Source organism: Eucyclogobius newberryi, unplaced genomic scaffold (assembly GCF_026437365.1).
Source record: "Eucyclogobius newberryi isolate DKJ021-1_F unplaced genomic scaffold, fEucNew1.0.hap1 SCAF_21, whole genome shotgun sequence".
NCBI lineage: Eukaryota > Metazoa > Chordata > Actinopteri > Gobiiformes > Gobiidae > Eucyclogobius > Eucyclogobius newberryi.
The window spans coordinates 16,574,971-16,592,676 of NW_027315846.1; the positions used below are offsets into that span (position 1 = coordinate 16,574,971).

General features: G+C 40.4%; 1 protein-coding gene across 4 annotated transcripts in view; it reads right to left on the reverse strand.

Moving 5' to 3' along the window:
* Positions 1-17,706, reverse strand: part of LOC140370080 (apoptosis-stimulating of p53 protein 1-like) — a 35,264-nt gene that overhangs the window by 16,817 nt on the left and 741 nt on the right. Inside the window, exons 1-4 of one of the 4 annotated variants that reach the window (XM_072457022.1) lie at positions 13,087-13,342; positions 11,428-11,575; positions 9,504-9,611; positions 7,487-7,548 (exon numbers count right to left, since the gene is read on the reverse strand). In XM_072457022.1, coding sequence (XP_072313123.1) covers positions 7,487-7,548; positions 9,504-9,611; positions 11,428-11,575; positions 13,087-13,203 — 435 coding nt within the window. In that variant the 5' untranslated portion in view covers positions 13,204-13,342. Of the gene's footprint in view, positions 1-2,833; positions 3,108-7,486; positions 7,549-9,503; positions 9,612-11,427; positions 11,576-13,086; positions 13,343-17,706 lie in introns of those variants that run through there. The other 3 variants (XM_072457023.1, XM_072457024.1, XM_072457025.1) reach the window with 3 other exon arrangements.

Genomic DNA, 17,706 nt, shown 5'->3' on the forward strand with positions numbered 1-17,706 from the left:
CTATGGAGACAATCGTACCCTCCACCAGAATCAAATGCCAACTTATAGAAATAAATAACAGAATAAATGAGGAACAGAAAAATACTTGCTTACATCACAATGTTGGACAAGAGCCACAGTTTGAGAACCACTGGGGTGGGCAATATCGACAAACATGCATCTACATTTTTGATTTTTTTATGTTTATGTAGAATCCTGAAACACCCATAGTGAGATGACAGTATGTTAATCCAACAGAGATGTGTTAAAACATGTCTTTAAACGTATTAGTTGAGGTTTAATCATCAGACAAATGTGAAATGTCTGTAATATAAATCACAAAAATGCAGAAATATTACCACATACCCTTATTTGAAAGTTTACAACATCACTTTTTTCCATTTTCATTTTTAATCAACTCTTTTTGCAGCATTTTTAACAATAAAAAAATTTAGTCAATATCAAAATGTTTGCATATCTTCAAAACAAGGTTCACAACATATTGCCCACCTTTAACACTGACTGACAGAACAAATGAACCCCACAGACACACATAAACGGGCCATATCTGCACACGGCCTCAGGTCAAAGAGCATCTTGGCTTTTGGCGGTAATGTCATGGCGCTGTAGCTGGAGGCCTTGCACCTGCAGCAGAATTATAGTTATCAGATTGAGAGAAACGGCCTGGACTCCATCTGCCAACAGGAAAAATCAAACCACGCTGATCAGTTTGCCCATTTGACTGTGATCTATGAAATCAAGGACGCGCGGGGGCAAAAGCGTAACATAGACTGTTGGATGTGTCTCGGTGCATATGTTTCTGTGATTTACAAGGAGGAAACGTGTCACCGGAGACGAGCGAGCGGGGTGGGAAAAGAAGTGACTGCAGTTTGGACACATCCTGCGATTGTGCGTGGAGACGTCTTGTGCATTTTTTGAGATTGTAAAAATGTGCACAAACTGGTTCTACAATACAATGAGTCTCGGTAACCTACTTTCAATGCTCTTTTCACGTCCAAAGTACACAGCTTCTCTGAGTCATCATCAAGCTAATCTTTGTGGTTTGTGTGTATATTATTATTAGACCCATACAGTGACACAAGCTGTTTGGAAACATGCATTTAGAAACAACCACAATTGTAAGACCAATATTTAAGGTTTAGGTACAATCAAGCCAATTAAATTCACTACGCACAATACATTATCACATTATCAAGATGTAAAAATGACTTCAATCCAAACTGATTAGGTAAGAACAGCTGAACAAAACTACCTGGTGCATCCACAGTCAGCTGAAAACACTTTCTTTTACTAAATAGATTTAAAAGGGAAGCCTATTTCTTCTGCAGAAGGAAAAATGTAATTTACAGACTGGCAATAGCCTCTGTGCGATTTTAAATGTCCACTAAATGTCATAACGTGTCTCTGCGGACCCACTGCTGCCATGACTCGAGAAGAAGAGGATCCAAAACTCTATTACCCAGAACAGAGCACGGGGGTTATGGCAAAAATGTACCATATAAACTCAGAGGAATGAGTAAAACCTACCATCCATTTAAGGACAGTTCAACATTAATATCTATATCCAACATTAGTGGTATTGCAGCTATATTGTGCTATAACACGCAAACTGAGTAATTGATGTTTGCCAAAATATTATGCAGTCAGCCGCATTTCAAAGCCTTTAAAGCATATTTTTTCTCCATTGCGCACATTACAGTGGTGATGCTGTGCCATTAACTAACTGCTGTGAGCCCGAGCAGATCCTCCTCGTTTGATGTGGAGTCTGCTCATGGACTTCTTACCCACTATTATTCAATGTCACAATAATAGTAATAATAGTGTGTATAGAGAGATTCTGACTGTAAATAAATATGTCCATCTTTTTCCATTGAATCATTTCATGTTGAAAAGAACTCAATTGGGTTTCAAGATCATTTACCCAAATATTTAACTGTGTAACGGTGGTATCATGTATTTATTTAAGGCCAACGTTTCATTCTGATTCTGATTCTGATTCTAATACACTAATCCAGCGGGGCATTCATTGTTGTGTCCGGGTCATCACTGAATCATGTGGACATTTTATAAACAGAAATGTACTGTTCATGGTGTAAAAATACTTTATTCATTTGTCTCGGTTATTCCTGCTTAGTTTCCAGCTACATTGTGTGGCCTGAAGCAAAGACCACACTCTTCACTCTTATAAACAATAAAGCTATTTTCGAATACATGTGCCCTAGGTAACTTTCTGATGGAGGATCTGCCCCCTGCTCGTCTCCATGGAGATGTTATTGCTTCTCCTGGAATGACAGTACACCATCAAAACAACAGCTCTGTGGAGAGGCGACCCCACTCACAGAAAGGTGTTGTGTTTTTCACAATAATAGCAATAAGGTTCAATGAGACAAGCAAGTGGCGGAGCCTCCAACAGAAAAGTTACATAGTGAGCCTTTATGCAGTTTCGTCTCTGGATGGAAGGAATTGTAAAATGTTAGAACAATGGCATGCAGTTTCTTACAGACTTAAACATAACTTGGAGCACTCAGTCAACCATTTCACATCCATTTTGCCTTTGATCTTCGGCATTGGACAAATACAAACTGAATCTTTTGGCAGGTAAATGTGTCTACGATGTAACTCAACAATAAGTTAACCTGTAATAAATGCAACGCTGGTTCAGGAGGAGTTGAAACGCTGCCTTAACAGAAAAGTTAACAATTCACTGACCACTCACTCGCTGTCGCACACTTGGCTGCTCATGCTCATTTCCCATGATGTCTCCGTTCCTCTTGCTACCGTTATCATGCAGTTTCCTATTAGCTTCCCGCCGTGCCCCCCCCCCTGTATTTACCTGCAGGCTCTCCCATGTGATCCTGCAGGAACGCACTTTAATCTTGCTGCATTGTCCTTCAACAGTAAACTCCTGCACCAGGTCTACCTCATTCCACTCCATTTTTGTACAGCTTCAAACTGGGCGACACTGAAGCTTTTGGTTAAAAAAAGAAATAAAATAGCCACTTCAAGCTGGTAAAACGGGAGCGATCCTTATCACAACTTTCTGTATCGTCCATCCGGTGGTGTATGATTCACGACACCTCCCACAACACACAACACACCAAACACACACACACACACACACACTTTCTCTCTCTAATGCTTTCTGCTCTCTTTCAGCCCACGCTTGCCTCCTCGCTCTGCTCCTCTCTCCCCGGTACAAACTGGCTGTTATTGGTGTGCTTTGAAATGACGCGTGAACACAGCGGAGAGTCCGTAATGGGGCACTGCATCCAATTACGGCGCGGGGGAAACAAACTGTGATGAACTGCACCGCGGAAGTCAACATGTTCAGCCTCTCCTCACGTATGACCATTCTGTCGGTCACTCGTGCCTTATCGCGTTTGTACACATACGCTGAATTAGCTCGTGCTGCTGCAGTTGGCTTTTTTGCTGCAGCGACATCAGCTGTGGTGCCCCCCCCCACGGCTCCCCCAAACCCGCCCCTCTCTTTCTCCCACTTTCTCTCTGAAGGGAAATCACTGCAGCAAAGCGCGACGGATGGGGCACGAGTCCTTCTCAATCACAGAACCTCACTCACTCTCTCTCTCTCTCTCTCTCTCTCTCTCTCTCTCTCTCTCTCTCTCTCTCTCTCTCTCTCTCTCTCTCTCGTTATGGGGAAGGTGATGACGTCGTGATGATGCAGGCAGATTAACGGGCTGCAACATCGGGGGACACGGATCCGCCAGCACGCGTTCCACTCTGGTAACTTAGAATCGACGCAACAGAAGATTCAATGCACAGCGCTGGGTCAGATTCTTAGCCACGAGCAGGGGAAAAACATGTGAAAGAGACAGACACACGTTTGTTTCACTCAAATGCATTTACTTTAACTGTGCTGTATCCTGTGATAAACAAAAAAAAAAGCAGCAGGACCTTCAACTCTGCTTCTGTTCTAGGTCAAGGAAAACACAGATAAAGTCAATGTGGTATCACTCAGAGCAAGTGTCTGACAGATGACGGAGCAGCACAAACACTGATAATTTGCAGTGCGTGAACAGATTGTCCGTGAAGTCACAAACTTCTGCTCATGCGAATAAGAAAGCGAGGATACAGTATGTTGCTGTTCAAGGCGAGTTACGTAGTTTTGTACAAAGGCACGATCATCATTAAACTTATTGCTACCTCTATTTGGAACAACAGATTTAAAACTGATTCAAGAGAGACATTGTGAAAGGGGAAATGCACTGGAACAGCCTTGAGAATATACCGATAACATAACCCAGCCTGTTTCTGTTTCTCGCTCACTCCTGTCTAGAACAGCCTCTTCACACTCTCTCCTGTCTTTCTTGAACATCTGAAAACACTTCTGTGTGTTTACTCAAAACCAACAAGAAAGATTTGCTGTGCTCAAAGAATCTGAATATGAAAAGTGTAGTATGAAAGTCACTTCAGCCGTGTTGGACATAAAGCCCATACCATTGACGATTGTGAGAAAGTGTCTGAGTTTTCGGCTGCGTCTCATGTTGCCACCGCAGTCCCTTATATGTGATCTTATAATCTGAAGCACATGAGGATGTTTAACCTTCTCGGTCTGCACATATTGCATTTCCCCACTGTGTGCTGTGCCCTCAGAGCTATGCACACGCGCTACGTACACACACGGTTCTGATCGCGGCGGTAATAAATCCCATCCCTTCCCATCTGCTGTTCACTCCCAGTGAAAATATTTCTCCTAATCTACAATAATAGCCCAGAGATATTCTTCCAAACCGACCAGAGCGGAGCCGCGAGGAAGCCTTTGTTATCAGAGCCCTTCCACTCACACAGCGGGAGGTCCAACCAGCTCAGAAATCCTCCTAGAACTCAGGGCAGCGCTACGAACTATTTGCAGAAGACATGTCTGTCATTGAACGTCCTCCAACAAAGTCAGCGAGTAGAGCACGTTAACACCTACTGAAAAAGAAAGGCTGGATTTAGCAACAGTAGAAGGTAAAGAACATTGCTATTGACTTAAGACATTTACGCTGTTCGAACTTGGAAGAAAGAAAATGAAGAACTAATCATTTGATATGGAAGTGAAGGTAATAAAACCAAACCAAACTAATCTATTTCTGTTAATAATTTGTTCTACGGTACAGCAAGAAACAAAAAAGAAACAAAAATGAGCAAAAATGTGAAAAATCAGCTGTTGTTTTATTGAATTTCCTACAGAAGCCATACCCTTAGTCTGCAACGCAAATAATACACTCAAGTAAGTACATTTACAGGTATATGTTTATTATATTTAAAATATTTTAATGGTTTGAGGTCGCCAACTCAACTTTGGGAACCACATTGACCAACAGTATGACCAAATACTCACAATATATGTATAGTCAACAATGAATCAATAGCAACTAGAAGTCAATTAATACACATTACAAATGATCCTAGCATGTGGTATAGGTCTATGATCCCCAAATGCTACATGATGTTATTAACCTAACCACTATAATCAATGACATTCAGGACAAATCTTCATCTTAATCTGCATCAGCTCTATAGGCCATGTGCTTTGTGAAAAGGCCACACCTGACATCTTAATATATATCTCAGCCTCGCTGGCTCACAGCTGGAGGGAGTAAGGTTACACACTGAGGGATCAACACCAGATTTATGTGAGCGTGAAGGCTGCGTGTGACAGTCCCGCGGTGGAACAGACCAGAGCTTTTTTTTACAGAGACTGGTGTTGAAGTGATGGAAGGAACACTGTAAAAGTGCTCAAAATACAGAAGTGAAAAGTAAAAGTTTAAAGTTGGAATCCTTAATATGTTATTTTGCTAAAGGGCAAACGTATTAGCAAAAACATGACCTCTGACCTCTGATTAACTGTCTACTGTTTAACATCCATCGAAAGCTGTAACGTAGGAAAACTGTGTCCATTACAACAACTAAGGGAATCATGTTTAGCTCTATGTCAAACATTGGACACTTAGCACAAAGCTGAAGTTAATTACATTAGAAACAGCAATTGTCACAACCCGAATGCTCTTACAAACAGCAATTAAACTACTAGCTAAAATGTTTTCTATTTCTTGTTCACAAATGATGATCTGAACCAATGTTGGAAATGCCAGGCTGTGCTAGTAAAATACATTTGGGGGATAAAATGCCTCATTTTAGGGCCACACCTATGTTTGCTCACATCTTGACGGTGACACATCGTCAGACCAAATCATTTTTGTGAAACCCAAACACACACGGACAGATGGAGACACACCCTGACTGAGAGCGCTGGGTCACGCGTTTTCCCAAGAACAGAAATCACACTTTGACCACTTAGATTTCAGTGACCAACTCTACCAGCATGTTGAAGACGTTAACGCTCACGAAGAGTTGGAAATAGACATCCACATTTAACTGTTCAACACATCCATAAAAAATACTCTCACTTTTATCAACTACCTCAAGCTATGTAGAAAACTCGCCAAGTTCAGTGATCAAAGAAAAGTAATTTTTTATAGCAAAAGCCGGAGAAGACGTTGAACTCACCCTACTTCTATGTGCTTTCAATCCCTTTGCTGTTTGTATATTCCAATAAGAAATTAAGATGAGACACAAACTAGTGAGCGAGACAAGTGCAAGTGTGAAGAAGTGAGCGAGGTGAGCGGAGAAGAAATGGAGGAGGAGTTCATTTGGCTGCCTAACAATCCTCTTAGCCTGGTTATGTCATGGGACCAAGCTAATCCTACCTTCACTGACCAACACACACACACACACACACACATTTTTGGAGACATTACACTGACTTCCTGGTGAACGATCCCAACCTTGGCAATATAGTTACTTCCCTAACTTTAACCCAAATCTAAAGTTTAAACCAAGTTGTTGATCCATCTAATAATACAGAATTTCATCATGCAGACTCGATAAATTAGAGTGACTAACTGACCAGCCCCGAGACACAAAGGGCAACTCAACTTTGAGGTTTTGGAAGCGCGCTCGAAAATAGCAGTCGGCGATAATAGATCTGCGAGCGTGAAGTCAGCTGCCCTTTTAGCGCCATGATTCATAACTGTTTTGCACGGGAGCGAGCAAAACAGACCAATTAGCCAGCGCAGATAGTTGCAAATTTAGGTCTCGGAGTCATTGGGAGAGACGCGTGAGCCATTTGTGTGTGTGTGTGCTCACTTGGCTCTTTGTTAGTAGCCAGCTATAATCATCACTGTCACTAATCCGCGGGCTAATCTGGTTGGCTACACTGAGAGACTAAACGCATGTGGCGACTGAAATGCGTGTCGTACGTGTATGTGGGCCCCCATTGTAGCGTCTGAACAATGGACAGTACAACAATGCTCCATGGAATCAAAGAAACATAGAAGAAATGTGGATACAATAGGAGGGATTTGTGATTTTTTTTTTTAATTCATATGTAAAGTAGTTCTCCTGTTGTTACTTGAAATGCAGAACACATCGTTCTTGTGTCCAGGATGGCCTTTTGCGAGTGCGTGAGTAAGAGTACACCTACCCTGTCATCAGCGCCGGCCGTGGTTTCAGTGGTCCAGCCCTGCTCCGGAGCCGGCTGACTCTCTGCATACAAATGAACAATATTAAGCAATCTCCAGGAACATTAAACACATGTCTGTACAAAACATACACTAAATTGAAGGTTAAGGTAGACTTTATTGTCCCCCGTATAGAGACATTTGTCCTCTGCTTTTGACCCATTCTTCAATGCAGTGGTGTACTATGCAATGTTTCTACTGGACGGTATTCCACCTGCTTGTTTCCATGGAGATGTTATTGATCTGCCTGGAATGATCCACAGTATGGCATTAAACTTGCAAAAACAACAAATCTATTTAATTACAGGTGTTACAGGTGTCAAAAATATCTTGAAACACATGATTGAGCGGATCAACTCTTGGAAAATGGAAAGTTCTTTCTTGGGCTGAGAGACTAAACCCGTGGCTGTTATTATTTACAGACTTATACCAGATAAGACGTGAAATCCCCTTTCATTCCCGGTGTTATGTATAGCTCCATGTGTGTGTAAGATATAAATAGTATTGGTTTAATTCCAGTTGAACCAGACAGGTGCAATCTGGGCTAATCCCTCCAAGCTCCAAGATTCATCACCAGTCAATGTAGTGACCACTGCTTCTACTACTATACTATACTATACTATACTATGGGCTTGAGCTGTCATATTACGAACATTTCAAACTCAATTTGGATACACAGAAATAGGCTTGATATTTGACACCACAACAATAAATAATAAAGTTTTTTTTCACACAAATAATAGTTATTTCTTTATGTTCCCATGTGGTCTATAACTAGTCATGATAAAGCTAAATATCATTCATAAACAGTTAAAAAAGTTGAATGTTGTCTTTTTTATTTGATTTATTTATATATTAATACAAGTTTAACCTTTGACAACCCAAGGCTATTGACTGGGTGGACTTAACACCATAACGAGTGGTTTTATGAAGTGATAAAGTGATGAAGAGGAGCATTGCAAAGCCATCACTTCTCAGTCAGAGGACAGTAACGTCTGAGGAAGGTGGACACTGTGCTGGCACCTTGAGAAAGCAGCATGAATGCTAAATTATACTGGATTTATGTGGAATAGAATACATTACGAGGCAAACAAAAAAATGATGGAAGATGTAGGAGGGACTTTTCTTGTCGGTGTGATATTTAGTAACGGGTATTTTTAATAGAATATCTGAGCTGCATCTCATCTCACTTTTCTTTTAATCCAACATTTAGTAAGTAGTGATAGTGTTGTCAATCGAAATTGATTTTGATACTAAGAAAAACAAAATAGTTCCATATTGTCTTACTGTAGTTCTGATATAGATAAATAGATAGATAGATTTTTTTTTCCTGACAACTCTAGAGACAAACCGTGGCCCTTAAAAAAGCAGTATTCCCCACAACTCAGTATTTATATTGTCAAAAACAATTTAAATAACTATAGAACAGTTCAAATACTAATTCATTCCATGTACCGGTATATGCCTATCCTAGTATAGAGACTTAATTACCGTAGGCTGCTTGTTTTGAAACTGATAATTGCTTGTTTTTCCCCAAATTGCAGCATATAATACTATACTAACACCGAGTTAGTGAAAACAGTGCCTTGCTTTAGTTAAGCATTATAAAATACACTTCCCCACTGTCATACCTTGGTGTTTTTGGTCACGGTTATCATACTGTGAAAATTGTACACCGTCCCATCTCTACTCCTCACTCATACTGAAAACACCATTGATAATCTTGCTTCCCTGGGGAAACTTTCCTCCTCTGTTCATGTCCCCCGGCCCATGTTACGTAACATTAATCATCTTATCTGAGCAGCCCCCTGACTCGCCTTAGACCTTACAGATACATGACTGTGTACCTCTCAACACACAACAAACAACTGTGTTACCAATGCTTTGACCAGTCAACCATCAGATTATCATGATCTGTGTGTTGCCGTTAGAAGTTACCCTAGTGTAATTTATCATTATGGATTAAGGCTGTGCTACTACCTTGTGTCCAGGAGGGGCAGTGCCTCAGGTAGAAGCTGACCTCAGGCCGTCTGGATCCCCACTGCTGCAGGAGGTCCAGCAGTAACACTTCCTGAGGAAGAACTCGCTCTGAGAAGCAAAATAAATAACACACAATTTCACAATTCACATTTTCAGAGCTAATGTGTTACAGAGCTAACTATGTACCTCCTTCATTTCAAGGTTATAAGATATCAAACTGCATGGATCAACATTTAATTTTATGCAACAATAACTTCACGGGGAGCAGGCAAATACTCTTCATTTACCTGTTAGCCAGTTGCCTCATTATTGTTACAAACTGATCCAGTATTGATATTGGTGCCGGTATTGGAAAATTCAACGGATCGGGAAACGATTTCCTATATTCTGATCTATTATACGGATCTGATACTCTTTAATAACACTAATATTCGTCCCAATTTCAACCCAGTAATTATTGACATGTGATACCTCATTTAAATCCCAGAATCAACTGATCAGTGGTCAGTTATTTTACAATATATTGCTGTTGAAAAGTTGCTGTAATATGTGGGCCTTTATATGATTAGTATATTATTATAATATTACATATAGTGTGTGTATGTATATATATATATATATATATATATATATATATATATATATATATATATATATACACATGCATACACGCACACACGCGCACACACACACACGCACAATCACACGCGCACACAAATATACATACATATGTAATATATTGTCCAGACCACAGACACATCATGAGGCCAGCGCTGGTGGCCTTTAGGCATGACCTCTCAATACTTGAGCACAAAAGCATTTACAGTATTTATGCTCTATCCTTGGGCTTAGTGCCACAGCCATTTATAGCTCATATCTAATGGCTCAGTCGCACCATAGAGAAACACTTAGCTTTGTGAATCACTAGCATAACAATTGTGATAGAGGATGAATCTAGGCCAGGTTTAATGGACAACAGTAGCTCAGGCGCTCTGCATGTGACGGAGAGAGGATTTTTCCAATGCACCTGTGTGTATAAATAATTACACATTTATACAGTAAAGCTGCATTAAGTGTGTCTATTTTATGTGTTATTATCTTGCAGTCCAGTGTCACAGTTATTATCCTGTTTTACAAATGCAGATTAGAATGGTGTGGATACTGTGTGCACTAATGCACAGAGGACAGAGTGTCAATACAGATTAACTTAGAGCAGTGAGTGTGTCTGTGAGGGAACACTTTGTGAAAAGATATGAAAGTTATAACAGAGTGTTAAAGACTTTTGCATATTTATTTTTTGTTTTTGTCTTTTTTTTGTGGCAAAGTTGCTTTATTTGACAGGGTGGTCATAGCGTGAAAGGGGGAGAGAGGGGGTATTGACAGTCGAGATAGCAACCACATTTGTGCAACTCTCTTAACCACTGCACCACCAGCGAAACACAGGTTTCCCATAGTTCTAAACAACTAAAGTAGCGTTCAAGTAAAATGTATTTTTGTACAACGCTACCACAAAGATCTCATGAAAAAACACTATTTTCCTGTAGACACTATTAATTAACGTGGCATTAATTGATAAAACCTGCAACAAATTTTAATGAACAAATTCAACCTATTACTTTGATATTGTATGTTGATGGGTATTAATAATTGAATACAAGAATTGGGAACTATTCACTGCACTAATTATTGCAATAGTCTCCATCAATTACATTGATCAATTACAACTCAGAAAACAATGTATATATTATGAATTCAGTATAATGGAAATCAGAGCAAAATAGGGCAGATGCAGATTGTTATTTTAAATATTTGTTCACTGACTTTGAGAGAGTAAGATGCCTGAAGAGCCTCCGGAATTTTAAAAGAAAACGGCTGTGTACGGGACAGGCCTCTTTTAGAGTGGTGGTTGTGCATATTTACTGACCGTGTCCGCTCCAGACCTCAGCCAGGTGGCACTCCCCCTCGCCCGCCTCCTTACAGTACTCCACCACATCCACCACTCTGGTTGCTGGGGTAACGGGGACCTCGGTGAGCATCTGCTGGGTGTCATTCAGGTAAACTGTCAGAATCACCTGTAGGACAAAATCAAACAATGCACAATTTAAGCATAAATCTTTTCAAAGAACTCGAGTTATTGGGAATTTATGACAAAAGTTGCTATTTAGCCTAAGTATTTCACTTTACTTTAAAGTCATTATCTTAGTTTTAGCCGCACATAACATTACCCTGGGGAACAAAATGCACTTTATAGCTTTGTAAGGTCAAACAATCGATGTGGAAAAACCTTTAAGAATCCATCTGTGATATTAAATAAGTGTCCATAGACAAAGCACTCAACATTAATGTAACTGACTAAAATAATAACCTGTTCTGTGATGTTACTCGATGTCCGCTCCCAGGCCCAGTGACGTCATGTCAGAGCGTGAGTGGGCTGTCGACTGATACATTTAGGGTAATTCACAGGACCACAGACCCGAGCTCAAACGTACATGCTTCATCTTCCTTCTTCCCCTCTGACACACATTTTAGCTGTGCTCAGACAGTCACCCGTCTGTACACCATGCAGTGATCCACAGTATTGTACGCGCCTGTTGCAGATCTGTGGCTGCAAACAGACGCACTAACCAGAGCCCACCCTGTTGAGCCTGGATTAGAGGCGCACCACCACACACACTGCAGATCAAAACCCAGCAGCACAGCAGGGGCTTGAACAGGCCATGTTTTAAGATGACTAATTGTGCTGGTCTTAGACTCGAGACCACTGTAACCCCGCAGGCTTTTGCATGTTTCATATAAAGCATCGAAGACCTGTGCAAACACCACATTAGATAACAGAATAAAACACATAAATGCAATAATTTCATATGCAGTCAAGCATGGAGCCTGGTACACCCATTGAATAAAGTATGCTATAACATAAGAAATCATGTGAGAAACTGTAGATTAGCAGTTTAGTATTGTTGTATTATTATTGCACTTGACCCAAAAAATGTTTTGTCTGAAACTAGGATGAAAGAAAATCAGAACTTCAGTAAATGCTATATAGAAGACCCCCACTTTGGAGCTATATGGGTCACCACCACACAGGGGTCACCTGAGAGCCCATATAATCTAAACAGGTCAACAAGACTCAACATGCAGGCTTCATATTATGTTACTCATAACGTGTATTCATAAACATATGCTTTTCCAACACCAGGGCAAAGACTTACAACTCTTTCAACTTCTGTGCAATGGTTGGTGTGTCGAACCAGGCATAATAGTGTTTTTTGTGTGAATAAAAGAGGTAGCACAATAGCCATGTGTTGATGAGAGGCAAAAAATACACAAGCAGTGGTTCCTAGACTGCCCCTCGAGTGGACCCGGGTTATTTTGGGGAGTAGAGATAGTCTGTAGGCGAAATAGCATGGAACCCCTTGTTTGAAAACATAGCAATGCCTTTCAACATTTTAGTTTTTTCCCGCCAATATATAACAGAAACATCCTTCATAATTTATCACAAATCAAATGTGCAAATAGTTTTCTCTTCTATCTTAACTATTTGCTTCTTCAGAGTGTAAAATAGGCCACATCAAGTACTCACATTCTTCTGTTTCTTGCGAGTTTTGCCCTTCTTCTTTGCTTTCCCGCTTTTATTCACTTTGATGTTCTTGGATAAAAGCAGCAGTCGATCCAACACCAGGCCAAAGAAGCGTTTCATTTGAGCAGCATTGGGCAGAGACACACTCCGGGGTGTGTGCGCGCCCGTCCCCGTTCATGTGCCTCCAGTGCAGAGGAAAAGGGAGCTCCACAGAGAAAGTGCAGAGTTTAGGTGAGAGTTGGAGTGAAATGTGGCTGTCAGTAGACTGTAGACTTAAGAGCGTGAGAGAGGAGGACAGGGACGAGCAGAGGGAGTCGCCTTACAAAGAAGCCGGCCTGTTATGGAGGAAGAGCATGATCACAATCGAGCTGATATTGACAGATAAGATCCTGCCAGACACACTCCAGCTCTGATGGAGCTTTCAGCCTATCTTTTAATACACATGCTGTTTTTATGTGACAAAGCAAAGCCATTAGAGGCCTGGAGGAAACAGTGAGTCATCTGAGGCGAGTGGGACCGGGCCTTTGAATAAATTTGGAAAAAAAACATGGGTCCATCAGCGTCATACACTGTTTAAAGTTTAGACAATGTGTGTGATGCTGATGCACTTGTGTTTTATCCAAATCCACGCAAAGGCCCAGGCTCTAAACTCCTCTGTAGTGCTTTAATGGAGTTGTGCCACTAGTAATACAGCTGCAGGAAAATATCCAAAACCTTTCCATAAAAATGTAAATAAATAATTCCGAATTAGAAAATGGTTTGACCACCGTCTTTTCTGTTCAAATGTCTGTCAGTCTTGGCCAATTACTGACTAAATGAAAGTGTCATCCATATATGAGGTCTTTAAAAAGCCCGGCGACCCCATGACTGAACTTTTTTATAGCTTAGTGTAGTCACTGTAGTGCAACCAGGTCACACATGGGTCTGGTCAGACACCATCACTGGAAGAATTTCACTTACTTTAGTTTTACAGTACACTTAAAGCTGATGTTATTGTTCCTTTAAAGAGCATATTTCTTAAAAAGGAGACCACTGCACACCGTCTGCAACTTGGAAGCCTGGAACCTGGAAGTAAGAGTTGAATACAGTGCTCTCATTGGCTGCGCTTGGGTGGTCCGCCCCAGTTTCACTTTAAAAAAAACAGCTCTTTTAAAACTTTGCACGAGCCAAAACATTTATGCATGTGATTATTAACAATGTGCCAAAGGGAAACACATTTAAAAAACGACTTCCGGTTTTGCAATGTTAAAATCAGGTACATAGGCCTATAGTCCAGCAGGAGCAGTGCTAGAGCTGGAGGCTGAGATTAGACACACAGAGATGATTACACACATATAGAACACAGAAGCACCACTGGCAGTCGCAGTGTCCCGCTATCACAAACACAAGGTCACATGTGTGGTGCATGTGCGTACAGCCCTGTTATATGTGCAAAGAGAAGTAAACTAACAGACTGTCCCGTCGCCTGCTGCTGTACGATCAAACAAGACTGCAATTGTTCTCTGTTTAAACAGACAGACGCCAGATAAATCAAAAGACATACTGTGAAATAACAACATGGACACTGGGACTAGGCCACTGATGTCCTGGAATCAAACCCAACACCTTGAGATAAACATGATACATATTCTACAGATGGTTAAAGCAGCCGTAAACTGTTATGCTATATGTGCATATTTAGAGAGTCCTTGTTTAGCCGTGGGCAATATATTAAATAATCAATAAAGTGAAGATTGTTGAAGATTTTAGTATTGTTTATTTTGTTTTTTTAAATGAAAATATACACTGCAAAATGAAGCTGATTGAAAATAAAAATGGAACAAATGGAGCTTATGTTTCAAACAAGGATGAGTGATGTTTCTGCACAGTTAATCATTTTACAGTCCTTTTACATTTCAAAGCTATCACATGTCAAATTTCAGCTGGAAAACTGAAATATCTTCTGATTATTATGGGCATATCCATATTTTCCAGGACTACATCAGTACAGCTTCAACATCTACACCGACTCAACAGTGTGAATTGGCTGGCTCCGCCTTCTCAGTGTGTATAAACAAAATGTCCTTCCAAACGGTTCAAGTGGACAAGACAGTACAACCCACCCACAGAAGACAAAACAGCCACGATACACAGAGAGATACGATTCCTCTGTGCGCGCAGGCTACCGCTAATAAAATCCAACAATCTTGTCGTTCTACTTAACAAAGGCTCGCGCGTCTTCCACTCCGAAGCCTGATAATGGAGTGGAGAGACAGCACGTCTACTGGGGAATGTATGGCTCATCAGCTGCTGTCACCAGCTGCTTAGTGCAAGGACAAATGTAGACAGGGCGAGGAAAGACAGACTACAGTAATGAGCTAGACATGCCCCATTTGAATTTGGGCTCGTTTTTACACAGTTCTGCGGGAGACATGCTCTACTTAACAATTGAAAAACGTCCACAAATATATGATTGTTATAACTATGGTTTACAATCTATTATATGACAAAAAGCTTTCATTACTGACCCCTCGTGGCTCCAATTAGAAAGACTGCATGTGACACTATCTTGCACTGCCTTCCAGATACTTAAGAGTTCATCCTATTGCCTTTTCCTCCAAAATCGTATCAAAATCTACCCAGTATTTAAATATTAAGTCTGGTCTCATTCTGTATCGTCTTCCTACCTGCTCTCGTGACCGTCCAAGGTGAGACGTTCTCCTGGGAGCGCAACGATTTTCTGTCAGTGTCATCTGCGAGCGGCCGTGGCGTTTTTCCAACTCCGATACACTGTCCTGGCTCCTCGTTTGTTACAGCACGCACTCCAATTAATCCTTATATGTGCCGTTAGGGGTCGAGTACTTTTGAGTTCATTCAGTGTTCTCACATTCGTGCATCTGAATATTTGGATGGAAAAAACGGTCCCTGAGGAAATGGGAGATTTAATAACACAGGCATTTAGAGTGGGACCACATTTAGAAAAGTGTTGCTCATGCTCATGCAAGAATAAAAGAGCTACCACTGCACTGCTGTTGTAGGCGAGCTACGGCCACGCCTGCAAATTCACTTTACAACAGAAAAGGAAAGTAGTTGGTCTCAGGATTGCCCAATTATTGAAAATGAATGGCACTTTTTGAATAGGCACATAGGTATGAGTAGCAGCCTTGTAGCAAAGCAGATGTAGTAGTACTAATATAGCAGTAAAGAAATAAAAATGCAAAACCGTGAAATTGTGTCAAAAAGTGACAAAAGCTTTATACAATATTAAACATTTGTGTTTCTTGCATCACTCCTTCAAATATCATTTATTTTTCTCAATTTTGTGGACATTTGAATACCAGACTTTATGTTTTTTTCTTCAAATTACTTTGACTTAAAATGACAAATGAGATATTATGCCCAGACAGTTACTTTTACAGTTACTTGAGTAGTAGTTTCCCCAAATACTTTTTAATGGAGCAAATTCCTTGGCCACTTCTACTTATGGATGTCACGATTTCAAATTTCAGTGTGAAAATTAGTGTGAGAAAAACTATTGCAAATTTAAATATTAACATCACAACCAAAGCAACAAAACAGTCTTAAATTTTCTTTCCTTCTTGTTTGCTTAACACATTACCGTGCCTCAATATGTGACCTGCTTTAGGAAATCAATGTTTCTGAATGATAAATTTGACATTAACAGCAAGATAATTTTACTTTTTTGAGGAAAGGCTGAGCAGAACTTAATTTTGCTTCCAACATGTATTTTAATTGAACTAAAAAATACCTAATTTAGTTCCAAAAGTACGTTTCTATGAATTTAATAAGAAAATAAAAAAAAAAATCTATTGTCACTATCATTATTATCATTTTTTAGTCTCTAGGATTACTGTATCTTGTGACCAAAATAATCAAGATTAACCTAATAATCTTGACATCCCTACTTCTACTTGATAAATATAAATTTGAAGTAACTACTCTTCGTCTACCTCTGAGCATTGCAGTAGTTACAGCAGCAGCAGTAGTAGCAGTCGTGGTGATAAAGTAGTAGAAGCAAAAGAAGCAATACAAGTGCAATTGGGGTGCAGTTAGTTGCAGGTGTAGCACTAACGTTGTAAAAACACACCAAACAAGTCTTCAAACATGTATTCCAGTCTTTAAATCTTCAAGTGTGTGCCTTATGAATAATGTGCATAAACAAACAACCGCCAGAGGTATAATATTACCGCTCTATCAGCTCCTGTCTGCTTTTTGGGCTGTGCAATACTTAAAACTGTGACAGCTGACAGTGATTTGTGTTCCTCCTCCCTCCCAACACACACACACACACACACACACACATCAATCTGCCACTAATGTCTCTATAGGAACTGCATGCCACCGCCAAAGCACGAGACCGACAAAGATTTCCATAAGCCACTGGCATATAAAAGCAATCTCATCCGATGCTCCTTTGACAGTCAGAATATTGCCAACTTCCACCAAGGGAAATGTGCACTTGCTTCTTAGATCCTGCCAAATGATATTACGGTCTGCTTTGCATTGGATTTTTTGCAGCGAGCCACAATAAACCATGTGAAAGTCGAAAAAGTGAAGACAAAATTGTGAATGCACTTGGGATGAAAGTTAGAGCCCAAAGGTCATAGGTCAGAGTGGTAGCCT